This window comes from Dermacentor silvarum, chromosome 1 (assembly GCF_013339745.2).
Source record: "Dermacentor silvarum isolate Dsil-2018 chromosome 1, BIME_Dsil_1.4, whole genome shotgun sequence".
NCBI lineage: Eukaryota > Metazoa > Arthropoda > Arachnida > Ixodida > Ixodidae > Dermacentor > Dermacentor silvarum.
The window spans coordinates 68,735,772-68,763,062 of NC_051154.1; the positions used below are offsets into that span (position 1 = coordinate 68,735,772).

The 27,291-nt window shown below is 46.8% G+C and overlaps 2 protein-coding genes across 7 annotated transcripts; both read right to left on the reverse strand.

Annotated features, from left to right (window-relative positions):
* Positions 1 to 4,447: 4,447 nt before the first annotated feature.
* On the reverse strand, positions 4,448 to 9,269 carry LOC119449849 (uncharacterized). The gene is made up of 4 exons (XM_037713122.2): positions 9,052 to 9,269; positions 5,343 to 5,420; positions 5,068 to 5,209; positions 4,448 to 4,758 (listed from the first exon to the last, which is right to left on the reverse strand). The coding sequence occupies exons 1-4, from the start codon at positions 9,257 to 9,259 to the stop codon at positions 4,554 to 4,556; spliced, it is 633 nt and encodes a 210-aa protein (XP_037569050.1). The 5' UTR covers positions 9,260 to 9,269; the 3' UTR covers positions 4,448 to 4,553.
* A 9,449-nt stretch (positions 9,270 to 18,718) lies between these two features.
* On the reverse strand, positions 18,719 to 25,888 carry LOC119465211 (uncharacterized). 6 transcript variants are annotated; one of them, XM_049660958.1, is made up of 13 exons: positions 25,737 to 25,855; positions 25,525 to 25,580; positions 24,784 to 24,994; positions 22,882 to 23,017; positions 21,898 to 22,031; positions 21,750 to 21,836; positions 21,485 to 21,614; positions 21,262 to 21,404; positions 21,054 to 21,177; positions 20,821 to 20,990; positions 20,694 to 20,738; positions 20,456 to 20,612; positions 18,719 to 19,057 (listed from the first exon to the last, which is right to left on the reverse strand). In XM_049660958.1, exons 3-13 carry the CDS (start codon positions 24,908 to 24,910, stop codon positions 18,835 to 18,837), a joined length of 1,476 nt encoding a protein of 491 aa, XP_049516915.1. In that variant the 5' UTR covers positions 24,911 to 24,994; positions 25,525 to 25,580; positions 25,737 to 25,855; the 3' UTR covers positions 18,719 to 18,834. The 6 variants fall into 6 exon arrangements, with proteins under 6 accessions (XP_049516915.1, XP_049516920.1, XP_049516919.1 ...); XM_049660963.1 differs by lacking the exon at positions 25,525 to 25,580 and having other exon boundaries at positions 20,456 to 20,564; positions 25,737 to 25,888; XM_049660962.1 differs by lacking the exon at positions 25,525 to 25,580 and having other exon boundaries at positions 20,456 to 20,609; positions 25,737 to 25,888.
* Between the last annotated feature and the right edge of the window lie 1,403 nt (positions 25,889 to 27,291).

Consider the following 27,291-nt stretch of genomic DNA (forward strand, 5'->3'; position numbering starts at 1 on the left):
ATGGTTCCACATCATAGTAAAATAGCACAACTCGTCCACTTTCATTGCTCACCCAGGAAAGTACTTTCGTACCAAAAAACAACAAAATTACAGTTGAGTTAAAGGTAATTAGGATAATAATTAATAAATTTGTTAATGATTTTCACAACTATCCAAAACCGAAAATTCACTTCAAGAACGCTACTATGAGTTTTGCGTCAAGTTATACGTGCACCTCATGCGACGCACCGAGTCTCCAGACTGTGAGTTGTGCAATGTGAATGAGACTATAGGTCATGTGCTTTGTGCATGCCCTAAGTACGTGGAAGAGCGTCAAAAGTTAAACAATGATCTTACGCGTCTCGACAGCCCACCGTTGTCGGAGGACGTTATTTTAGGCCCTTGGCCAGACGCTCTATCGAGCTTCAAGGCCATCCAGGCGTTACTGAACTTTTTAAAAGTACGGGCCTGGACTGGTAGGCTTTGAGCATGCCAAATTGCTTGCCATATGTTTTAAATCCTCCTCCTCTCGTCATCGTCACCCATCATGCGCCTCTTTCTTCCCTCTTTCTTTCCCTCTTCCCCTTCCCCCAACGCCGAGTAGCTGTCTAGATGAATATACCTCATTCCGACCTCTCTGCATTTCGTATCATTAAACTTCTCTCCTCTCTCTCTCCTGCCCTTAATTGAATCGGCATTTTGAGGTACGAAAAACAGAGTACCATGTATGATACGTTGGGCATTACAAAGTGAGCAATATTGGAGAGCATCAGACAAAGTACTTGTATTGGCCACGTACTACCTGCAGGGGCTGTGGGAATGGTCAGGTGGCATACGCAGGGTTTGATTTTGGAACCTGGGCCTGTCATAAATGCTGACTGGTGACGTTATTTCGACAACTCGATAGGTCCTCCATGCTCTACCGGACGGACCATCTGGATGGAAGGTGATTATCTTCAAGCTCAAAATTTCGCGTCGCTTTACCTGGAGAAAACTGACAATAAGGAAGTGGGACGTTCATTCACACGTAACTTGCAACTGTAATCTGACACCTTCGTAGTCTATTCTGTTTGGTTTGCGTAGAATGGTGAGACGAATGACAAGACGTATTTAGACATTATTTAGCCACTACCCCCAGGAAAGCTCAAATAGATTTCCACAAATAGGCAATTTTTAAACTTTAGAAGAGTGAGAGTGTTTCATATTGCGACCCACGGCGGTACCTTAGTAGATATGGCGTTGCGCTGCTCATCCCGAGGTCGTGGTTTCAATACCAAGCGCGGCGGTGGCATTTAGATGGGGGCGAAATGCAAGAACGCTCGTGTAGTTATATTTAGGGTCGCGTTAAATAATCCCTGGTGGTAAACATCAGTCAGGATTCCACCACTACGGCATGCCTCATAATGGGATCCTGCTTTGGCACTTAAAATCCCAGCGCTTATTTTTTGTTTCACTTTGCGGGCAGTCATTTCTTAATGTGCACCTAAATCTAAGTACACTGGTGTTTTCGCATTTCGCCCCCATCGAAATGCGGTCGCCGTGGTCGAAATTTCATCCTACGACCTCGTGCTTATAGCAGCCCAACACCATTGCCACTAAGTAACCACGGTGGGTTAGTTAGCGTTTCTTATTTCGTTGTGTAATTCTGCAGAGAACAAATTCAGTGACTGGCGCATCTGTAGCGATAGTACATATGCGACATAAGAATACGCGCCTACTCGATATAATGAGTGCTGTCATGTTGAGCCATGTCGGGTGATGATGTAGTTTCCGTGAAACGAAAGTCTGCGGGAGACCTCGAGAAGAACAATTTCTGCGGTCATATTAAAAAAAAAATTATTTGACGCGTTCCAGCGTTTATGCACGAGCGAGAGGAACATGACTGGCGTATACTGCCTGAAGCAACCCCAATACAAGACAATGACAAGTGCGTGCAGGCTGAAAAGATCGCAATTTCGCTATAGCGGGCGCCACCGTTCTGTTGCAGTGAAATCGCAATCTATCTTTGGGGGATCATAAGCTGGGCCTTCAGTCCTATAGGTATCGAGTAACAATTTGTAGCGAACCGCTGAGATAGCGCCCGAACTTTGCTGCCGAGGCGAGGTAAAGCGTAGCGAAGATCTACAACGCCATTCACTTCCCGTGAAGGGGGGCAAACGGTTTAGATACGGCTACCCGTTCGGCTTGAAGCGGACCAGGCGCCGCCTTGTCAGGCGCTAACGTATTTCCGTTACATACAGAAGTCTGCGGGAAACCTCGAGCAAAAACCGCTGGCCATATTGAACTGACAAGCGCAGTGCACACAATGCACGCTAACGATCGTGTCTGCTAAGTATTACATAGCTATGCGCCGCGGAAAAGGCTGAAATTTCAAACCAAACGCCTTCTCCTCGCGGGCGCCGCTATCCAAGCCGGAGGGTTGACGTATATGCGCAAGTGCGCCTACGTGCATGTCTGTGCTGTGACGTCGCTCATTGTAACACATGACTTGGAGAATTATTTAAGGCAACATCTGTTGTTTGTGTAATATGTCACTTGAATACATGAATTGAAGTTTTGAGAAATAATAAAACACACAAACTGAATGACTGCGTGTTTTTGTTTTACTTCGCACCGCAGCACGAGAGATGTACTTCGGTTTCGTCTGGTTGCAATAGAATATTTAGAACCAAACGCCGCGCGCCCTCTCTCTCGAGGGAGCTTTGTGCCAGCGAGGTGCGCTGCCGGGCTGCGTGTTGTCTCTTCGACAGCGTGCGACATAAACCCCACGCGCCTGCGGCGCCTTAGGTGCTGCTGCTGCTGCTTCCGCTCCTGCGCCTGCGACCTCTTTCCCTTCTCTTTCAGTCCCCATCCCCCTGTGCAGCGCGGTTGAGGTGTCCTCTATTGAGAGACAGTTATCGCGCTGCACTTTAACCCAATCTTTCACCCTTTCCATCTATAATCTCTTCTCTCTAGTCAAGGTCACGCGCACAAATGCCTCTGCGCAAAACGCACTGCTAGCAACATCACTCACCATGACACGTGACTTCGGTAAATCATCCAATGCGGAATGCACGATGCCGCCACTGGAAGTGCACCGCGCAGAAAAAAAGAAAACAAAAAAGGAAGAGGGGCTCGTCACGTGAACATGACGCGGGCCCTCGACTCCAGTACGGGAGAAAGCAGGGACGGAACGCCGTTTGCGGACGCTAGTCGAGGCAAATGGGGAGAATCCCTGTTACGCTACTGGCGGTGTGGTAACCGGGCATTCAGTTTCTTTTATCTCCTCCAATAGTAAACCGGTGTGAAAAATTATTTTGGTAAAACGATACGTATACGGTGTTTTACAACGTCCAGTGTAAATCAAAATTTGCATTGGGGCCTGGTGAGGGGCGTTTAACAGAGAATTAATTAGAAGCACCAAATCGGCATAAAACATTCCAAGTGTTCTATCAGAGTGTGAGATGGTAGAAAAAAAAAAGGCATTTGCAACACAGCGTATTGCACATATATATACAAGTCACATAAAGCGATTGCTGCGCTATTTTACAGACAGCTTCACACATCGGCATTGTCTTTGCAGAATTTATAGCAAGACGATCAAATACAAAAAGCGGTCGTACAGCTCCTGCCTTGCCTTGCCTTGCCTTGCCCTGCCCTGCCTGCCTGCCTGCCTGCCTGCCTGCCTGCCTGCCTGCTTTCTTTTTCTTTCTTTCTTTCTTTCTTTCTTTCTTTCTTTCTTTCTTTCTTTCTTTCTTTCTTTCTTTCTTTCTTTCTTTCTTTCTTTCTTTCTTTTGTGAGCCTGACTTCCAAAAGCTTTTACGAGCAGGTGCTTCTAAGATTTTTTTGGTTTTATTTGAGAACCCAGAACTGTGAGTATATAACCCATGCTTTTTGAGTAAGTTCGCGGTGATGTGATCGTGTTTTCTATGTCTTGCTGACTGCACTGCCTACGTAAGTAGCAGTACCGTGCCCTAACCCTTGTTTCCTACCTGTGCAAGACATATTAAAAAGAAAAAACAAAAAACAAAAGAGAGTGCCAATTTTTAAGCGTTTTTTTTCTTCTTTATTTGACCTTTCCACATGTTCTTTTTTGCATATGACACCAGGGTTCCGAATATTTCAGAGCACAACAATCATCACCGCTTCTAGAAATTACGGCTGATTGTCAGCTATTAGTGTCACCATCACCGTGTTTCAAAAGGAGATACCTGCTTGATTCTGAGACGACTCAGGCTTGACCCCACATTTAACGTAACTTTACAGATATTCCATTCACGTCATCAGTTGTGATGCTGTACTGACGCATATGAAGTGCGACAAATTCAAATCGCCGCCGCACCAACTGCAACGATACGTGTTACAGACGCCATGTTTCTCCAGTTTGCGTTGCTACGCAAAGGAAGAAAGCACGAGGGAAGCTTATGGCGTGACAGAACACGCGCTCAACGTTACCACTGACCTTCAGTATATAGCGCATAATGCGTTAAGCGCATCACTCAAGCTTTCTAAAATTATTCCTAACATGAATTGCCGCAGTAGGGGGTTAGGAGGACAGCGAGTGCAGTATGAGGACGCGGTCAGATGCGGGGCGTTTAATGTGGCCAAAGCCTTTGGATGTAGATGCAAGCTGTTGCCAAGAAGAGCCAAGCGGTAGGCTCAGTGACCGAGGAGCGACACACTTGGAATCCCTCGATGTGGATACTCCGCTGAGCGTCCGTCTTCAGTTTGAAAGCAACGTCCGGGCATTCACCGTTGGGCGCTATGGCCGATATGCAATCAGCGTAATCGGTCACTAGCCTGTGAAACGAGAAACAAGTTTTAAATTAATTAATTAAAGTCTAGGTTTTTTACGTGCCAGAATCACGATCTCATTGATTTTAAGACACGCCGTTGTGGCTGACCTGCTGTTCGATACGTTGGAAATACCTTGGCTCTTGTCTGTGCAAGGCAGACTCACTTAGCCTATAAATCTAGCTACGTATATTATACTTATAGCCCTATACGTAGGACGTACAGCCGGGCATTGCAAGGAAGTATAGCCAGTCAATTGGTATAGGTCAACCGTAATATCGGGAGTCCCGTGTGAAAGGTTAATAGAAGAGTTACCTGCAAACTTTTCGCCGATGGAGAGACCGCATTTTCTTGTTAGGTGGTCCTCTGCTGCGGATCTTTTTGGCCAAGGTTATTTTTCTCTCACACAAATTTCTTGCATTTACAAGTTCCGTTTCGTTGCATGCTTGTACGGATGCTGCAGAAAGCAAATAAAAACAGCAACATGAATATCTGTGTTAAAGATATTGCCAGCACTCGTTAAAAAAATAGCGGAGAATATTTCAAATTGTTGCAGGTCTTTCGTGCTGAGGCTGTATTCGTTTACTAACCTGCTTGAGCCAAGCGTCGCAATTTTCTGATGGCCTTTTCTAATCTACGGTTCCGCAAAGATGCAATGGGCTTCCTGTCTGAAATTAAGAAGAAAACAAGAAAAACAATTGAAATAACGCATAACTGTGTAAGTTCTTGACAAGTTGTATACGTCATACCGTCGTCTTAGCATTTTTAACATCACGCGCCTAATTTCTTGCCACCGTTGACGCTAACCTTACGGGCGAAAGTAGCCTTTCAAGTTTTTAGCACGGAACATCGTGTTGACTTGTTCGTTAGGCAGACACAATCGTTAGTCGTCATCCTAACCGTTGTGTCGCGGATTTTCTTTACGGCAAGTTATGCATTCTACGACAGTTTGTGCAATATCTTGTTTGTGCCAGCTGCTATGAACATATTATGCACCGTGAGTGTGTTGCGGTCGAGCCCCTGCTAATCCAAAGCTATTCAGCGGGATTGGAGCCGAAGCAGGGGCAGAATTTGCGAAGCTTCAGAAACTGAATTCCGAAAGCTTTCCGTTCGTTAGAGATCTTTGCAAGGTCGATCGTCTGCCTTCGCTATTATTGCGAAGTAAGCTGATTCGCTGGCGCCTGCCGTTACGAAGAGTTCTGGCCTATAAGAACGTTTCTTTATGAATACGGACTCGAGGCATGTATTAGAAAAAAGCTCCTTGCATTGTGAATTCGGTCCCCTGTTCGTAAAATCTGTTTTTCATGGGTCGGCCGCCTTCTAGATGATAATATGTTCGCTATCACGACTGGCGTAGCACTAAAGCCCCTCTCTATAAAAAGTAGCGACACTCTCCTCCTCCGCATTCCATCCTCCTCGTTTCTCCTCTCTTTTGCGCTCCTTTCTCGACCGTGGCGCCGCCTACACCGCTTGAGACACGTGCACTTGTTTATCTTTCACCGTTGACCGCTTTTCACCGGCTAACAAATATTAAACGTTATCGCTCGGCGCAGGACGCGCCTGCATGTATCGGAAGTTTCTCGAACGTTATCGATGCGTCTATCCGTTGTCTGTTGTCACCGATGCTTATGTAATCTGATTGTTTGAGTGTCGTGAATTGTGCAGTACCTTCTGGAAGACACGCGGGCACCAAGGATTACTGTCGAACCCTCGATGACTCATGTATAAAAGCCGACGCGTTTCGCCGCTGATCAGATTTAGACGATCACCGACTGTGTTCGCCGCTATCGTTGTGCTCTTCGCCAGTCGGTAGACGCTTTTCGGGCGAAAATGGCGATGGAGCGCGATCGTAAACAAATGCAGCCAGCGCGCGGCGGCGCGACGGCCCACGTGATGCCATTAGGCCAATACCGACGCGGCGTCCGCCTCGGACCGGGCGTGCGAGGAGGCGGTGGCATTCTTCAAAGCGTGTCGCTACTTCTTATATAGAGGGGTTTTACGTAGCACTTGTTCTAATGAACCACTCTATACGTACAAACTGCTTAGTGAATGCGGCGCGAATTCACAAAGCTTCTCTTACGGAAGAGCTTTTCCTCATTTGCCGGCTTATCGGGTGCTTAGAACTCACGATAGCGATATGCGTGATAAAAAAGACCATCGCCGCGGGGTCATTCAGTCGCTGTCGGCACCTACGCAAGCTAAGTTTTGTGAATGCAGAGGTCTCGTATCTACAAAACGTCACTTACGTAAGTGCCGTCCGCTATTGACAATCGCAGGGGTGGTCGTCTCGCTATCATCCCGATCGCTATCATGGATGGCTAGCACCTGAAAGCAGGCCAATGATAGAACGTTCTCACGAACGAAAAACTTTGTGAGTTCAGCCCCAGAGCCGGTATTCCCGAATATACTTCTTGTCCTAGATTCGTAAGAGTACATTACAGCTAAACATGATGTTGGACATGTTATTGGCGAATACGGCCGACGAATGGGAAACAGCGCTACGAACGAAAAGCTTTGAAATCCGGCCTAATATTTTCAGCGGACTTCCCATAAACGCCTCTGGTTTAGGGCCTCCACACAATAAAGATAGTGGCAGTCGGTTCAATAACACAAAATTCAATAAGCAGAACCACTGGCTTTAGGTTTTAAATAGGCTCCAAATATTAGGCTCTAAATAGCTCTAGGCTCTAAATATTAAAAACGTGTGTGCCATGTTTGCGCATTTCGTCAAAAAAGGGATTGAAGATATTGTCCAACTTGCCCCTGTAATTCATTCTTCACAAGATCACCAGTGCGCTCGCCTTGCGGCGGAAAGTAAGAGCCCTTTCATTCTAATTGTTTTTTTTTTTCATTCACTTGCTCTGCAATTATTATAATATGAGGTATAGCGCAAAGTGGCACGCAAGACAACAGAGCAGACGAAGACACAACGCCAGTTTGCACTATACCTACCGTTATACAGTACTAACTATAACCCACAAGTCTGTTCCTTTAATTTTTATATTTCCTCCAGGTTATATCGAATACAGAAAGCTGCAATGAGCCAGTCACTTCAAATGTTGCAATTGCTAATTTATTATGGGGAATGCAACGAATGTAACAAAAGCTCATTTGGAGATGATGTTACTTGCCACCTCTTTTCACCTTCTAGCGTTGCTACCCAGGACATAAAATAAAAACCCCTATACTCACTTTCCGGCGCTATTCACGATTAATTTTGCAATGCCGGGATGTAAGGCGAGGTAATTTCGATGGGTGCAGCTGTAGCACACTAGAAGTGCTCAAGTGAAGTATGTGAAGCTACACTTACTCCTTTTCCTCAGCTTATTCGTGTTGTTGGCATTAACTACGCCTAATCTCTTGATGAGTGCGTTAATAGTGACGTCAAATCACTGTTGGTCAACTAGACTCGTTGCGCAAGTCAAACCTGTCGTACTGCCTTGTTATGAACCATGACATGAAAATCCAGTGGGCTGCCAGGCGCTACGGGCTTGCTCATGGTGAAGACAACGCAACTTATACTGTGTTTAGCAGCGCCCCTTGGGATCAGTATATCTGCTATGGTGGCTACTTTCACTCATTATAGCGGTTATCTTTTTGACATGTTGAGTTAGGTTTTGGCTGTACTCCAAATAATGTCGTACATTCGAGTTTGTGTCGTAGAGCTCGTTTTTTTTTTTTTGTTTTGTTTTTGGACCTCAGGCACATGGGCATGCTGGTAGTCGCACAGCAACCTCAAGATGTTCGAACATGTCCGAGAAGTGTGCGTACATTCTCAGCGAAGAGCGATGACTGCGTGCTCTTCCTTGACGAAGTCATTCAGAAAGAGTGACAAAATTCGTTAGTTTACTGCTTTTAAGTCATTATTAACAGCGCTTTATTTTGCGGGGTGCCATCTGCACTTCATGATTCCGTACGACGTGGCGTTGATTTTACATTAATCTTTCCAATCCTTCGCGATTCCGAGCCTATAGAGCCACACATATCTAGAAGGTGAGGGAGAGACGACATGATTGCCGAATTAGCCGTGGCATATGGGCCTGCTGCTGCGCTGGTCACGCTTGTAACAGTCTGGGAACTTCATAAAATGTATCGTACGCCAAACGGTTGTTTCTTTACCTCGAACTTCACGAAATATGGCAACCATAGAGTGGTTTTGGCTTTCACATCGCACACTTTCTTTTGTCTGATTTGGTCTAAGAATGAAAGCGAAATCCGCAACGAATGGAATAACAAGAGCCACTGCCACAGTGAGCAATTTGTACGGTTAATTCCCTCTCGCGCTCTCTTGCGGCTCACCCTGGAAGTATTCGTAGTATTCGTCCTGATCGTAGTAGTAGTACTCCTTCTCGCCCGTGTCCTCGAGGTAGTACTCGTCATCGTCGTTGCCGGCATGTATCGGTGGCACCGTGGCAGCAGCGCCTTTATCAGCAACGACGCGCAAGACTCTCATGCACGCCACACCTTGAAGCCAGGCCACAGGGAGCAAAGCGTAGATCCATCTCATGGCGCCGTGCGGCCGGCAGCTGTCGTTAACACGGAAGATAAAACAGCAGAAAAAAAAAGCCACCTCAAGGTTCTTTGACTCCACTCAGTACGATGTACACGCACCTACAGTCCACCTACAAAACATTTGCCACATTAAAAGGTCTGATAAACGGCCCCACTTGGTGTAATCGACGTTGACCACCACTGCGTACTTTTTAAGTCTGACTTAAACAGAGTGTATTATCGGCGTCGAAACTTTGTGTCGCGTGAGGGTTAGTGAAAACATCTGCGCCCGTATTCACAAAAAACGTTATTACGCTATAATTGTTCGCAAGAGCAGGTACCAGTCTATCGTAATGTGTGATATACTGTATTTAGGCGAAGGTGGAACGCAAAGCTTTCCATTAGTGTTTCGCCTTCGCTTCCAACGTTACGATTGACTGGTATCCTGCTCTTCCGAAGAGCTTTAGCGTAAGAATACTTTTGTGAATATGGACCCTGGCCGCGTATTCACAAAGCAGTTCGTATAGCATTCGCCGGCCAATATTGATATTGCACATACTATTAGCGAAGGTGGTGGGCCATGTCTTAAGAATTCTTACGAAAGGTAAATCTTGGGAATTAGGTCTTCTGCGCTCGTATGCACAAAACCTCTCTTACGTAAGTGCCGCCTTCGAATGACCATCGCTGCGGCTGTCGGATCGTTATCACTCTGATCGCTATAATGACGGGCGGACGCCCGAGCTCTGGCGAATAAGGAAACGATCTTTAACCTACGACAAAGTTTGTGAGTACGGACCCAGGGGCCGGATTCACAACGCTTTTTGTTTTTCTAATTTGTTGTTGCGCACGCACAACCATACTGACATAGAAAGTACACGAGAAAACACAGCGCTCGCAAAGCGCTGTGTGCGTGTTGTCTCACCTACCTTCTAGGTCCGTGTCGTTGGGACCGCGCTACAACAAATGCGAAGACGCCCTATCAACAAGCCCATAACCTGCATCGGCTTTTCGTTCGTAAGAGTTCTTTATCATTGGCTGACCGCATCCGCTAATGATATGTTCCATACCACGATTGGCTCACACCTGCTTGTACGAAGAGTTCTCTCGTAAGAATCGATTTGTCAATACGGATCTACATTCGCAAGTGTGCACTAAGATGTGGTACCGACTTCTTCATCGACTACTTTGTAGGCGGTATGTCCAAAGAACGGTAAATTTTTTTTACAGCGAAACTGTATACGGCTAGGTTGTGACAACTTTTGCGTCCGTCTATCGAGTCGCATCGACAGATAATTTTTCCTCTTACCCCATATGTGCGCCGGCGGCGCTCCTTCGCTCCCTATTGGAGGGGCTGAAAAATAAAATAAAACGTAATACCACCAATTGTTGTGCCTCGTTTTCTTTTTTTTCTACTGACGTAGTCATCGCCCTAGCGACGTTATCAGCAGTTGTACTTTGAACTTGCTATGGGCAGGACGCGCGTAGTTCGCTCTAAAGAAGAAGAACATGCCCTCAAAGAGCGCCGACGTGAACAACAGCGCGAATGGGCGCGATAGCGACAGCAAGCGGCTGCTGCCGCCATACGCGCAGCGGCCGACGGGTCGGGACCATCGAGTAGCTGCTCTCTTACCGACGAAGAAGTGCAGAGGACCCAGAGTACAGATGCCTGTGGAGATATATCTACCCAGCTGCCAGTTTAGGCACCTCTGGCCTCCTTGAAGCCCTTGGGTTCAGGGATAGCAAGGGGAAAGTAAACATGTCCGCAATAGAGCTTAGAGGCGATTCGAGGTTTGGTGGCAGAAAAGTAGGGAGACCACAAACAACGGAGACGTACAGAAACAGAGTTCCCAGTAATGTTTCAAAGAGTTTGATGCTGGGAATTCTTTGTATCTGGGTGTTTTCTCAAAAATATAGGTAGGACATTAGGCAAGATAATAACAAGAGCTTGGTGGCGCAACCCATCACCCCGTTTCAAAGGGGGCGCTCATAGCATCCATCATCCATCCATCCATCCATCCATCCATCCATCCATGGAGCGTCGGGGGCAGCAGCAGTGAGAATATGTGCGGCGACGGCGGGCGAATACGACCGACGAGGAGCGGGACGCAGATGCCAAGCGCAAGCGTTGTGCCCGTTATCACAATAGTCATCACACTAGTCATTCCTATACAGATTCGCTGGTTATCCTTCACAGAGTGGAAGGGCACTAAGTTCTTTTTTTTTTAAAGGGGGCGGGGGGGGGGGGGGGGGGCAGCTGCTTTATGTGCACTCATGGTTCCGGTGATAGCGTCGGTGAAGAAATGAAACACTGACATAAGCCGCCGAAGACTAAGCCCATACTAGACGCAATTTTTATACGCATACGACTTAGGGCCCATTCACACTTGCGACTAGGCGAGGTCGCGCGACCAAGTTAGTCGCAAAGCGACGAGTCGTAAGTAGTCGCAAATGGTCGCTTTTCTCGAAATGCGACTGTTTCGGGCCAGTAGCTCACTGCTCGATTTTTCAGTCGCGTGACCGCAGTCGCAGAACAGCTGAACCAATCAGATGCGAAGGAACAGGACGTCCGTATACGCTGACGCTTATTTTACGCGGCAATGACATTTCAAGTTGACGTGAACGGCATATCGTGAGACATTTCGGTTTAGCGACTCGTCGGTCGCATTTGTCAGTGTGAATATCGTTAGTCTTGAGTAGCTTTTTGGTCTCCAGTCGCAATCGGTCGCGCGACCTCGCCTAGTCGCAAGTGTGCATGGGCCCTTACGCGATCCTTGTTGCGTGATATACTGCTGCGGCGTACACCGTGTATCTCAACTTCTTACGCGCTGTTCAACGGTTCATCTCAGAGTCATAAAGTAAAACGTGGGTTAACACAAAGCGTCATTAGCCCGCATCTTTCCTAATCGGCTGTACTTTGAGGGCAGGTCTAGGCCTCAAATAACTAAGAGTTTCGTTGGTTAATACAAACGTAGATGGCGCCTTCGCTATCATCTCGTCCACTGTCATGATCATCCAGCATTCGTTGTTAGACATGAACTGTTCTTCCTGCGTAGATGGTTTTGTTTCTCCGGGCCCTGCTCATTGGCAACTGCTGCTTCTTTCTTGTCTCTTTTAGTTAATTTTTTTCATTAAATAAAGTAGCGTCTGGTTCTGTTATGCCTACATCTAAGAAGTATCTCATTGCGTCCGCTGGAGATTCAGTCGTTTTTGCAATGAAGGGTGACGTTTCAAGAGTATAAAGGTCAATAATTATTTTGCTTGAAACAACAGCTTAGGAGTCCGAGAAGTGATTTAGTAACACATTAATTTTCTTCCCGACCCTAACGACCTTTGCGATGCGTGAACAAAGACAAATCGCATACATCTATGCTTTCGCAAGTTATGGCTACTTTGGTTGCCTGAGTACTTTGTTAAATCGTCTTACTTAGAGGAGGGACAGTTTTTGTACATCGCCAAAAATGCAGACAAAATGCATTTAACGGCTGTGACGCTGTTCAGCAGTATAACGTTGCCGTGGTTGTACAAGAAGCCCTTCCGGTGGCACTGTTCAGGTGAATGCTTGAATGGTTGTTGTACAAATCCTATTAAGCACTTTACATTTAATTCTTCTACGTTCAATCAATATAGTAATTACAAAATGTGTCAACGCACTGGGAGCACTCACATGTTCTTCGGCTCCTTCCTTTTGCAACCTATGGCTTATGCCCACTATGGGTGCGATATGGAAAAGGGTAAAAGAAAGTAGGTTAAAATAACAACAAAATTCTAGCATCGATGAAAAGTGCAGCGCGAAAATCTAAATTGCATTTAACAGGGAAAGATCAGTGAGAAAGAGAAAATTGAATTAGAAAGATATCATAAAGACGGTGAACAAACTGTAAGGGGGTTCTAGGCCAAGTCAGCAAAGAAAAATTTCAAAAAATATTTTTGAGCATTAAAGCAGCGACATGCGAGAAAGATATGATCAATTGTTTCGTCCTCATTGCAAAAAAAAAAAGGACAAGAAAAAAAAAAGCACGGAGATTAGGGCATTTGACTGGACCTGTGTATGCTAAAAGTTCAGGAAGGCAATGCGCCCTTCAGTCCAACACTACCTAGAACTATAGAGAACTAGTTCTGTAGGTGGTGTCGTTCAATCCCACATCCGCTTGCCGCACGCGTACTAGCTGGTAGGCATACGCATGCTGGTAAAAATCGCCTGCTTTTCATTAGAGAGCTTCCTCTTTTTCTGTTTTATTTTTAGTCTGTATGTTCCTACCTCAGTCGAAGATAACTAGGACGCTTGCTCGAGTGGCAGTGATCCTTTCTGTTCGAGCTAGTGCAGACGCACTTGGTATGGCATTAAAGTGAAATATGTAACTTCTTGATGCACCCGACCTTTTGTAATTAAGTGAAATCTGTTTCGTAGCCAGCCTTAAGCCATATTCGTTCCTGGGGTGGTATAACATAGCCAGTGTTCCTTGTCTAAATTTCAATTCCCCTTTAACATTTAATCTAGGCAGAAACACACATGTAACGTATCCAGTCCGGAATGTCTGTTCGTCGTGGTGTCGCGCTCTGCCCGCTTTCCCATGCTTCATTTTACTGTTTAGTCCTTCGATCTAGTTTCCCGCTACTCCAAATAGCGGCCGCTGATGCCACTGCCATACCTTTTGAGTTTTGTTCCCGTCACGTCGGGGGGTCAGACCAGCTGGCGAAAACAGACGGCTCAGCCGGACACTGTTTGGCTACATCTATTTGCCCCTTTTAGGTTTTATTGCGATAGCAATTATATGGACACTCCACGCACATTTCTGCCGTCGGCGTCGCTGTCGCCGTGGGATTCCGTGGGATAAAATAGTCGCCGCGCGCCGTATGCTCTATGTGCGAGAGTGAGCCGGCGATCGCAGCTCAATCTTGCACATGCAAGGGCGCGAAGCGGGAAGGAAGCGCGCAGTCTTCAGTCACGTTCATACCGAAGGCGGTATCGCGCATGGAGCGTTTTTTTCAGGGCGGAAAATTTGGCCGGTTTGGCTGCAACCAATCAGAACCCGACGCTGGCGGAAGCGCTGGTGAACGAATGTAAACATCCGACGGAGAGAATGCAAATGGCGTCCACCATGTCTGAACCGGCTGTGTTCTCTGTGGAACTGCTGCTGGACACAATCAAGCAGTACACGGTCCTGTAGGACATATGTAAGCCAAGGTACAAGGAAGCCGAATATGAGAAAGAGCTATGGGAGAAGATTGCGCAGGATTTGGGTGTGACTGGTAGGTGTAGAGTGCCTCGATGCCACGCTTCTCCGTGCAGCGGGAGGCGGCGTTGACATCGAGGCACCCTAGGTAGGTGCACAGCACCTAGTTCATAGCGTTTTGGTGTCACGTAAATGAAATTGCGAGATGCTCCGCCTCCCCGGCGGCGCGGGCAGTTAGACAACCCTGCTGGTCTGAACAGCCACGCGCACTTGGCCGCTCCGCTCTCGGTGTGAACGTGCCTTTCCAGTCGCGCTCCGCGCTCCGGAGGGAGGGTGAGCAGTCCGGACTGCTCCCGCCTGAAAAGCGGAGTACGGAGGAAGTCACGTGACCTAAACCATCATATCCTCCTCATTTCTTATTTATTTTGCTTCAGCCGGCGCGCGCCGCGGCAATGGCGGCAGCCAAGCGTTGTTGGTGTTTTGGCACCGCTGTTTCTGACGTCGGGGATACGAGCGAGCTTCGCAGCGATTTAGCGACAGATCCTGGCATTTCTAGTCCGCCTTGCTTCTCGTTGGATGCGCGGGGGACAGCGGCAGCAAAGCGTCTTCGCCTTGCTGAAGTGCTTGAGACGCTCGACGGTGACAGCAGCGGAAGCTGCTGGAGCTCAACTTCAGATTCAAGTTGCAGTTTCAGATGATCTTCGCAGGCGGAAACGTTGTGGGATGCGTCGGCGCTGCACAAAAGTATGTAGTACGTGGCCGCAAACGGTGACAGCGTTACGCCCGACAGATTACAAGACGATCACGCGTGTTTTGCCGCTCTCCTGCAGAGAATAGTGGGACGTCGATTGCTTTAGTCACATGGTACATTTCTCCTCACACGTCCCCCTCCGACCTGCTCTCCGAATGCACGCCGTATTCCAGTGGCGGGTCGAGTGTCCCTGCTCTCACTGCGCTGTCACCAGCTCCGCACTGCGCGGCGCCCTGCTCCTGTTCTCCCAATGGAATTCGCCATTAGTTCGCGTTGATGCGAGCGACGGCACGAAGGTCAATTCGCTCGCTGCTGCTACCGCGCTTTCTCATACAGCATTTTGACAGCGAGGTTCCGCGGTCATCGAGTGAGATGTGTTCACGTTTGCTTGTCTGCGCGTAATACCATGCTTGTTAATGTATAGTTAGTATGCCTATGTTTACAAGTTTGTACGGACTATCCTTACTTCGTATAGCTGTCTACTAATTTGCTATCGCAATTTCGCCTTGTGAAACTGCCACTTCTTATTTCCCTTCAATAAACGTTATCGTTACGGAATGATGCAATGTATATTTCCCCTGTGACGTCACAACTTTCCCGCTTAAGCCAGTTTTCACAATCGTGGCTCAGGCTCATTAACCTGGCTTCCACAACGAATGCTTACAAAAGAAAAAAAAACCTTACTTTTCATACAAAGTCGGTTGTCGGTGGATTACTGCCGCAGAATGTCAAGCCTAGTTCGCCTGACAGCGCTGGCTGGATAGTGTAGGAGACTAGGAGTCCTACATTTGAAGTATAAACAAAAATGGTCTCATTTTCACAAGGAATTAGCCGTGGCTTGCGAACTGACAGTTGTGTGTAGTTTAATTATTCGCGTCGATTCAGTGTCTGGTGGGTGGAATTATTTTTAGTGTCCTATCCGAGGCTTGGCCAAATCTGTGAAGCCTTATTTCACGACGGCTACACTAAAGACGGAACTTGATTGCTCGATGTTATAGCCTTTTCATCAAAATAGATGCCGTGTGAAGAAACTTATTTTGTGTTTTGTTGTTGCATTTAGAAACGCCTAACGGTACCCTGCAGAACTAACGAAGCTTCAAAATGCTGGAACACGGAGTGTCCGGCCCCAGGGATCTGGGCTCGTATTCACAAAAACGACTAGTGATCTTTAGCACTACTAATTCATGGCTTTGTATTACTTCATTTTGTCATGTCGCCGATTCAGGGCTTTAATAAGCTTTCCACTTAGCAGAAATGACCTGGACTTGACAATTAATTTTCTCCTGTCTTTTGAAGCTTCGGTATTAAGCCACAGGGACGTTTGTCTTGCTCCGCCGTGTGGAATGTCTTTTTTCTTGCTTCCAAATAATGTCGCTTACCCAGAGCGCGGGATGGGCCAAGAAGGCGGCTTTCAAAGTGTTTTATATTGCGATTACCATTCTTAGCCTATTTCAGCCACTTTGTGTCTTCTTTATGCCGCTCGTCAAGTAAAAAAAAAAGGATCTTTTAGCATTTATCCGATGCTGGGCGGAATCCAACTCGTGTCACACAAGTTCCTGAAGCGCAGCAGTCCGACGCTTTATCGCTGCGCCGCGAATGCCCGCGGGCAGCGAGGGATTATTTCTCAGCATTAGCACCCACCGGCGCGCCAACGGTAAAAGCTCCTAGCGCTCTCTTCGCTATCGCCGCCTCCCGCTGCGCTCCGCGTTCGCTCTTTCATCCTTCGCTATGCTCGTTCGCTCGGTTACGCCGAGGGCGCCGACGCTGACGCCGACGCTCGCCGCAGGAACGGGCGTCTAAGAGCGTCTAGAAGACCACAACAATTTACCAAAATGGGAAGAAAGAAATTCTAAGGGAAAAGTTGTAGGATAACATAAAGGGCAGTGCCTTGCTATGTGGGGCTCGAGCTGGTTGCCTAAGGACAAAAAAACATGCCGGAGCAAATATTCGCAACAAGATGAGGCATGTGTACTGCTGCAGCAAAAATCCGGAGACCACTCAGCACATCATAATGGAATGTGAAGGGATTCACCCAGTGTGACCCATAGGTAACGTACACCTTCCAGAGACACTTGGATTTCAATTGGACGGAAGCGTGAACCCGTCAGCAGTTGAGATAAACAAGATATGTTTAGAGTATTGGTGGGAAAAAAGCAGGGAAGATATTGATACGACCGGCTCCGCTAAATGCGTAGGTAGCGGTATAAGGTAGATGGAGAATTTTTGAGGAAGGAAAAAAAAAATAAGATTAAGGAGATGTACGCAAAAATGCTATAATGAAAAACATGTGTCACCGCGCCGTTTCAAAGGGGATGTCAATAAATCATCATCATCATCGAAACGTGAGAGAGGAGCCTCAGCGGTAGTACACGGTTCATACAGGACTGGTTTCGCCAGTTGAATAAGGCGTGTCGTTACATTGCTTGAATGCTAATCGCATTAACGTCGACAGTTAGCGTGAGACGGGTTCTGCCGGAATTTTATGAAGGGAATAATATCCTAACCAAACGAAAACTTTGAATAGTAAAGTATGGGTGAGCATTGCTGTTAACGAGGCATTACAAAAAATGAAGACATAAGAGAAATCTTTTTCTTCGTTGCTTCTATGGAACAATCCTTGAAGATACGCAGTTCCCTGTTGTGGGGAATGGAAACAGAGTGGCTGAAACACAGAATTTACTTTTTACAGTATTAAGAAGTTTATTTGCGGTACTCATTGTGAATATTCCATACAATCTCGGCCACTCACCTATGGTGGGTAGGTGTCATAACTTTTTCGGCTAACAACAACAGACAACATTCTACCTACTTATTGTTAACTTTTGTTGGAATTCTTTACACTTATTTTATCTTCCACTACCCATTTCTTGGCCAATCTCACGCCGTGCGAGTATCCTTCTTGGATTTCGAGCGGAGAAAATAACCCCATCACCATCAGGGCAACAGCAGAGTAGCAAAACTCTTGCATCACCTAGGTATACCTTACCCTGACGCCCATCTTCCTATTCCTTTACGGCGGTGCACGAATAGTCCAGAGCAGGCGTTTCTGGTAAACAAACGTAATAAACACGTTCTCAGCCGTTCTTTAGCATTTTATTTATTCACGACTTTGCACGCTGTTTGTGTGACGCACGGAGGGAGGAAAATATATAGGAGATAGCGTCACGTGACAATTTTGAAGCCTAGTCATAAAAATATAAAGGAGAGGTTCATTGGAAATAGGCCCTCACCACGTGATAGCCAAGCCGTAATTGCTAGTTTCTAGCCTATACGAGGCCCGGAGGGTATGGGGGAGAGCAGAGCGGAGAAGCGGGTGTTCATAATTGGCTTGCCGAGTCTTGCTACCTGACGTCACGCTCCCTATTAGTCTTTCTCTATGGTCCGGTGGCACGCATTTTGTTTGGAATAATCTGGCCAATAGCATTGTATTTCATACGACAGGAGCCGTATGAAATACAAGTAAGGTCAGAAAACGTACAATACGTGTACCGTGCCGTCTCCTCTGCTTCCTCTCCCCCTTTCGACACAAACATTTACACACTCCCTATTTATTCCAGACCTTTATTGCTTTAGCAAAGCACGTTTCAAGATGCTGCATTTCTCGCAATTGCGGACACTTCGCAGTGCCGACGTGACGCTCCTCTTTGGGTCCCGGGCGCGGTAAGCTTAGTGGCGCTGCTGCGCGAGCACCAGGAGTATGGCGGCGGAGAGTGCCCAGAAGCTGGTGGACATTGGTGCAGCAGCAGACCACAGCGGGCGGCAGTCGGTGAGGTACTTGTAGAAGGAATCCTTGACGCGGTCGTACACGTACGTCTCGGCATTCTTGTCACTGGAGCACCCGTTTTTCTTCGTTGCTTCTATGGAACAATCCTTGAAGATACGCAGTTCCCTGGAGTGGGGAACGGATACAGAGTGGTTGAAATAACTATGCAATTATTGAGCGTCCATCTTCCAAATACCGTCACTAACACTACAGTGCGCCGTTATACTGGCGCACAGTGAAGCATTCGTGTGTACACAGCTATTGCTTGCAATAATTATTAATTTGTGTAATTGTACCAAGATAATGGCTGTAAACTTTGTTTACTGCGTTGTAGTTAGAGATGCAAAATTTCCGGAAATTTTGAGCAATTGAAAAAAAACCTGTTTTTTTCACGTTTTTTTCCCGAAATTTTGGAAAAAATGGAAAAGAACAAATTTTATTTAGCATACGGTCAATAGTTTATTGCCAAATGTTAAAAGCCATAACTCTCATTATGTAAATAACAGAAGTGAAATGCTTTCTACATTTTCACAAACGAATGCAGGGTTTAACAAATCGAAGACAAGCCAGAAGCATCACCGCGAACGCGTTCAGTTCTCTGTGAACGGGTGCGGCTTCTTAGAATTGTTACGGTAGTTAGAACAAAGGACACTGAAATGTCTCTTCTGTGGCTATTTCGTCTATGGAAACATTGATCAAGATGTCTCCCCGACCGTGAAGTGCATCCACACGTCGTAAATTGGCCGTACCATTGCAGAATCTGCTTCCACACGGCTTCATATGCGGACTTCCGCCACAGGTTGCACAAGTGCACGAGGGAAAGCCAAAATTTAACAATAACGGGCACCAAAACATGAGAAACCGCACCCGAATGACGAAGCTACGCGGACGCTGGAGCTGACATTATGTGATATCGATGGCGTGTGGTCAGCCGTCGCTTGGAGTTTCGGTATCATGTGCGACGTTTCGGTTTAGCGTTCTGCGTTCTGCGTTTCGCTTTCACGTTCAACGCTGGGTGTTGCCTAAGTTTTATTTCTGTACGTTTTTCCCCGCGGAAATTTTGGCCAGTTTTTCCAACTGCGCCGAAAAAAATAAAAAAAAGAAAACATTGTTTTCCCGGAATTTTCCAGTTTTTCTTCCGCACTTCGCATCTCTAGTCGTAATTAACTAAACCTTACTACTGGTCATAACGATCGCGTGCCCATTTCTCGTTTCCAAGCACAAGTGCACAGTTATCAAATGAACTTTCATTTCACTGGAAATTTCGAACTCGCCGTTTAATTCAATAATCGGAGAACTCGAACCGATGTTTGTTGTTTACGCGAAGTCTAACGGCATTCAACTACACAGTAACGCTCAGTGAACGGTGGAATGATTATGCAAGTGGTTATATTCTCCTTGTTTAGTAAGCTGGTGAGTAAAACACTGACGCCCTTTCTATGTCGCCGATGATAGCATGCAGTTATTCTGCCGCGTCGATAAGCATGGGGAGAGAAAGGATTCAAAGACGTTCACATCACTTACACGCAAAGATGTTTCGGCTGAGAGATGCCCTTCTTTTTGATCTGGTCGTACGCAGACTGTTGGCACGTGTCCACGGCCGTCCGGACAATTTCGAAGTTGCACTTGTTGTCTGCAGGTACCAGTGCTGTTGGCCCACCTCCGTTCAAAGATCGGGCTGCTGCCAACCCAAGAGAGTTGCTCGCGACCTTTCAAAAAAGGCCAGTACTCCTTACGTAGGATTAATTTACATTATACTTACCTGTAAGGTTTCCAGATCCGTTGGCATCCATTTTTTGACGAAGATCTGGGTGCATAAAAATACAGAACACGTCAGATACGTTATACGCAAGAAATGTCGCAGAATGCTGGCGACCGCAATAACTTACTTTCCAGCCTGGGTCGGTTGGAAGAAGCTCCGGCTTGGTCGCAGGACCACTTGTGGTGGCGCAGAATTTTGTCCGCGAAGTGGGACACGTGAAACATGACTTCAGAGTCCTCGCGGCAAGCTGTTTCAGAGACCGCCTCGTTAACGCAGAGCAGGAACGTGTCGCTCGCCCTGGAATAAGACAACTTATGTGAAAGGACGCCCACCTTAAAGGGTCGCAAGTGCGTCATTCACCTGCAGATGTTCAGCTTGTTGTTTTCCTTATCTTCTAGGATAGGCTCAACAGTTTTGTTGAGGAGGCGGACGCACTGGTTCAGCTTGAGCACCAACGAACGCTCTTCGCACTTCTTGTCGCTCGCTGCGAGGAAAGGAAACAGAGGAGACCTTAAGACATGTGCTCATTGGGGGCCGGCGCGGGTAGTGCACAAAGAACTAGCCTCACTCTGAATGTTTTTGCAAGCCCAGCGGTGCTCGTAGAGTACATGGACGATGAAGTGCGTCGTCTGGTCCAGCACCTCTTCGTCGGAGTTGCAGTCCGTGTGGGCGAGAGCGATATTAACGCACGACTTGAAGTTTTCGGTTTGCCTTTGAAACATAACAGTGTCTTACTTAGGGCTTCCGTCTAAAAGCTAACTGAAAGCGTGAAGAGTGAAGAAGGTGCTTACGCGCAAATGAGTTTCTGGTTGGTTTTCTTGTTGTCCAGCAAGGGCTCCAAGTTACCTTTCATAGTCTTCAGACAATCGACCATGCGGCGCATCAATTTTCGCTCGCTGCACTTCTTGGTCACCAAGGGAGCTGCGCGGAACGAACGAGTTAACACCTATAGCTCTCTCCGGCCCCCTGATGACCTACTGGTAATAGAGAATCTGCCGACAGCCGCACCCAGACATTAAATGTAAGGTAAGCGTTTTGGCAAGAAGCGGTACACACCTTTAGTTGCGGCCGACGTGCTTTTGTTGACAGCAGCTGCATTCTGCGGGGGAAGCTTGGACGTTATATTTGCCGTCAGAAACGCCACTGGGAGGAAAAAAAAAGCTTTCAGTATACGTTGCTGCTGTGTTAACATTTGTTCACCTACATTCTGTACAATTCAGCCGGTTTTTGACGATAATACTGGTTGCTTTAGCCATCTCCTTCTGTGAGGCCGGGTCGTTTTCGCAAGACAGGAAGAGTTGGAAGTCTTCAATGCAGGATAGGTAGATCTTTAGCAGCCTGAAAGATGGAAAACGACACAGCACGAAGGCGCCTTACACAATGTTACAAAAATGTGGGATGGCCGAATCACCACGGGTCAGTAGTCTAGTGACGAGGGTTAGCTATTCTACGCAAATTTCAGTATTAATATACTCAAACTGGCAATCTTATGTCCACCACTTGCACAAGGATACAAAAATTCACAAAATGAACAGTTTAATTAAGGTTGCCTACATGAGACGCAAGCTCTATGAGGCCAAACCGATGCTGCCTTTTTATTTGACCTTGGTTTTATCAATGCAGTTGCTGTGACGAGTTTCTGTGGCCTTCGTGCAAGATCATTTAGTGTAGGTCAGTGTGTGCGAGTTTGGCAGCCCGAGAAGAGGAGTACGAATATTTTTTAAAAGACCATTCAGCAACCGTGTTTTTTTTCTTTTTTTTTTTGTTACTCTGAGTTAATTTTGTTCACCTCAGCCACTGAAAGTTCGAGGCGTACCAAAAAGGGGCAACTGGGCAATGACGATGTGCATGCGCAAATTTAATGGCAAATTATTTCAGCTCACGGCATGATGCTTTCGCCCCGCCCTAAATCGCGCCTGTCCGGGCTCTTTCCACTTGCTTTCACTAGTACCGATCTGTTGCGGCATTTAGTAACAATCACCCTACACAAAGAAAAGCGTGCCCAGGCAGGAGTGAGCGCTAAATAAGAAGCAGCGTTGGTCGTGGAAATTAATCCTAAAATGGTATACGCTGTCCCTCCTATCCCAGGTACAGTTCTGGGAGCCAAAATCGTATAAAAGGTTACATTATGATTCGTGCCCAAATACAGCTACTCTGCTCTTAAATTATAGCAAGGAATGGTTCTCACTTGCAGGAGTCATCGTTCTTCTTTTCAGTAAGATATTTTTCGAGAGGCTTCAGTCCATTTTCGCAGTTTGTGATGCCTTCGCGAAACTTGTTCTTGTCGCAGTCATTGGCGCCTGGCTTTTCTGAGTGATCACTTCCTGTTAAAAAAATGAAGAACAAGAAAACGTCGTGAATGCATTCAGGTACATGTTTGAAATACAGATAGACGCACGTATGCTTATTTTTGTACAGGTCTGCCTGTTTGAACAGTTTGCGAAGCATGTCCCAAGCCGGAAAGAGTTTATTTGGAACAAGACGACAGAAGGGTGCTTCCACTCGCCCTGGTGGCGTAGTGACTATGGCGTTGTGATACTAAGCCCGTGGCACGGGATCGAATCTCGGCCGCGACGGCCGCCCTTCGATGGGGGTGAAATGCAAAAACGCCCGTGTACCGCGCAATGGGTGCACGTTAAAGAAACCGAGGTGGTCGAAATTAATGCGGCTCGCAATCAAATCGTGATTTTGGCACGTAAAACCCCAGAATTTAATTTTTAAGGGTGCTTCCCACTTCCCGTACGACGCCGTTGTATTGACTGCCCCTATACGCGTCTTTAATAAAAGCAATGAATCTGCAACAAGGTATGGGGACTGTCTACTTGGCGCTCCATCTTATTAGAATTCATGGCTCGGAAAATAGACAACGATTATGCAACCAGCGAGAACTGGAAGTTGGCGCTCGTCTCAGTGCGGTTTCATTTTCCTTGTCCATTTTCGAAGATGTTGATTTTAACAAAACGTAAATATACAGTTAATTGTCCTAGTGCAGTAACTCGCCCGAACAGAAGCGGGTTTTATAATAGGTCATGTAGCGTTTAAGCTGATATTTATAATAATTATATGTAATGTAGCGGAAGTCACCATACAGGATTAATTTAAATCACTTTCGAAAGCTTGACCCATGCGCAGCGCATTCCTATCGAAGCGGCGCGGCATGTTGATGATGATCGTTTCGCGGTCAGGGATGGCGCCAGAGGGGGGCGGCTGTTGTGGGACAAGATAAGCCCCCAATGGGTGCAAACTTTTTAAGAATGTGGTATGAAAAATTAATTGCAGCAGGTATAGTGTAAAACAGCCGGTTGCCTCGGCACACCCCTCTTTTTACGTGCTACCGCTTTTCGCAGCGCTGAGTCGGTGAGCCTGCACCTGATCGGTCTCTTGGGACCACCGCGCCGCGCCGCTGCTGCGTCGTCGCGTTCGAGAGTATACACTCTTAAAAAAGTTTGTACCTTTTGGGGCTTATCTCGTCTCACAGCAATAATCGTACAAGAGTATACTCTTATAGATAAGAGCATATATACTCACACTTAGAGTATACTCACTTATAAGAGCATAAGAAAAAAAGCAGTATGACTCCACTGTATGCACCGCATGCAAGGGTCAACATGGGAAAATGAAGCAGCATAGCACTGCATCCGAAGAAACGGGTAAAAAACAACGTACAGTATATTTGTAGCACGTGTGCAGAGGGGCGCGGTAGGAAGTAATTGCCTAGACACGGGGCATGGGTTCACAGCCCGCGCTATCGGTCGGAAAGCCGGTTCTCTGAGCACCACTGACTGGAAAGCCTCTCACGCGGCGACGATTGTTCGTCGTCGGTGGCGCTGGCAGTGGCGTCGGTCCAATGTGACGATTCGGTCTGCCACCAGCATTTGTAAGCAGACTGTCACCGTCGTTTTTACGTCGTGTTTGCGTGGCGTCGCGTTGGCTAAATGTGAGATCGCCTTTACTGTTACGGAGCATATAATGCAAGAAAGCTGTATCAGAAATGAAGAGCCGGAAGGCTGCGTCCGAGCTGCCGGAATAATTGCACTAGTGTGCATTATCACCGATATCCGGCGTCGCGTCGTTAACAAAGGCGACTCACCGTCGCTTCCTGGTCTGGCCTTGTCGTCGACTCCAAGTACGTCCACCCGCTTTTCTTCAAGGAGGGAGCGTCTTGCGCTGCCTGTGGCGACCGCCATGGCTAGCAGGAGAGCGCAGACGGACCGCATGGCGCGCTGCCCAGTGGGACCACTTCGAAGCAACGGCCTGGTTCCGGCGAGATCACGCGCTACAAGTTCTTCAGACTGATGGACCTAAGCAAGATGATCCACAGACAGGAATGCGCTTAGAGTATTGCGCTTGGCAAAACCACTACTTTAGTGGTTGGGTAAACTATCTACGTAAGTTTAATCGAAGAATCGGCATCGTATGTATCATTATATGCCTATTTGAAGTTTCAGTGCAGGACGAAGGCTCCTCTCTGCGACATTGAAGTTTGTGTATCTTGCATCAGCCTCTAAGACATATCATGCCTGAGAATTTCCTAATCTCATCACACCAACAAATCCTCTGCAATCCTCGAGTGCGTTTCTCTCTCTTGGCATGCCATTATGCTAATCATAGACCGCCGGGTATTTGCAATACGCATTACATTACCTGTCCCAACCCTGCTTTCTTACTCTGAGCTTTTGAATAGCTAATACTGCGTTTGTGCTGTAATCTTTGCTGCAGCTTTACTGTTTCTTAGCGCTATGCCTATCACTTTAACGTTTTGTTGCCACTGTACTAGATAACAACGCGATATCACCATACGCTTTTCACTTCCGATTGCGCTCGTGCGCACCTAATACCTGTCGATGTCTTGGCTCGAGGAGAAGAGCTAAGTCTGCAATCTTGGCACTATATTGGATAAAGATGATGACAAACTGAGTTGACGACGTAATGAAAATCGAAACGACCGTTAGCATAGGGCGTTCATGCTGTGAAGGTAATCAAAGCATTCAGGGCGTTCCCAGTGTCTGCCCACTGCGCGAGAGGTCGCGAAGGGTCGCTCACCTGTCCTGGACAGACGAACCTCGAACACTTGCGTCTTGTCGGAACGAGAGGTACCAGAGGTCAGCCGACGGGCTTCGAGCGTTCCAAGAGCGTGCGCCGCGTGACGTCTGCACCAGCTGCCAGCAAAGCGTCACGGGCGGCACGTGCACGTTTCGCGTGCTATGTCGGGTCTTCTTTCTTCACACCGGAGACGATTTTTCGCTCGCAAGCCAAATTTGGGCCCGCGTCGATAGTAAAACTAAAATTGAATTTAAGCGATATTCTTGAAGACAGCTGTAATATGTTCGCAACAAGATTAAGAAATGGTGCTTCCTAACTTTTCATCTGCTATCGAGACTACTTCCGAAAGACGAGTTTTTCATCATCTAGAACTCCTTTCATTACGATGTCCCCTCTATGTCACAACTGTAAGGAAATTGAATCGATACAACATTACTTTTTTATCATGCAGACGATATTCACACCACAGAAAGTTATTACTGGAAGCTCCACTCTACAAAATTGGATTAGGTTTAAACATACCAGTATTGTTATCATATGAGGCCTCAGCACTAGGCTATAGTCACAGAGACGTGTGTTGCGCAGTATTTAATTGTTTGACTGAAACAAAACGATTACCCTGCTAATTATTGTATTTGTATTCTACACATCAGATGCATTCATATCACCTAAATTGATTTCTCCAAATTGTTTTGTTAATATTACCTCCCCCTGGTTGTAACAGCTCTTCACTTTCACCTTTTCAGTTAGTCTGACTGCTCGCTCGCATGCTAATCTAGTTATTGCGACATCTGCCTGTTTTTTCTGTCTTTTACTTGGCGTTTCTTGTTTTCTTGTTTTCAAATATGAATTTTCTTTAGCATTCCCACTGCCGCCCGATTCTTGGCCTATCCCCCTTAGTGGGTGCGAGCCATGACAGAGGTACATCATCATCATCATCATTGCTTGAAACTGGGTCCCGCTGTGCTTGCGGTGCTAAACAATGGACTGCTTTCGGCGATGTTGATATGCAAGGACTGTGGGTATGCGCTACAACCACTCAGGTCAACAACAACAACAACAACTCATATAGGAACCACTTTCTGCCGCCGCCAGCGTGCTGGCTATGCTTCAGAGGGCCGGTAAAGCTACACGATAAGGACTTCGGTTTTGTTGCTGCAAATAACGTTCGTTTGTTCTCTCTCTCTCTCTTTCCATAGCCTTTTCATCACTACAGATATTCCCGGGCCTCATGCTCGGCCTTCCAAAGCGTTTACTTATCAGGGAAGTTGACCTGAAGCTCACTCGACCCGTATAATCTTACCTAAATCTCACAGAAGAGCTTCAAGCGCAGGATTACGTTTGGCAGTAGGCATCTGACATTTTTTTTCCGGTGCGATCCGCCGTACGACTAGTCACTCCAACAACCGCATCCAGCAAGTTTCCAACAGGTTGCGACAGGTTTCAACCATAGAATAAGCAATCCGGTTTTATTCTCCATCACGAGTTGTATGTGGCGCGTTTTGAGCTTGAGCGACATGTCGGGAAAGTGCTTACTTTCGAACGAGGTCGTTTC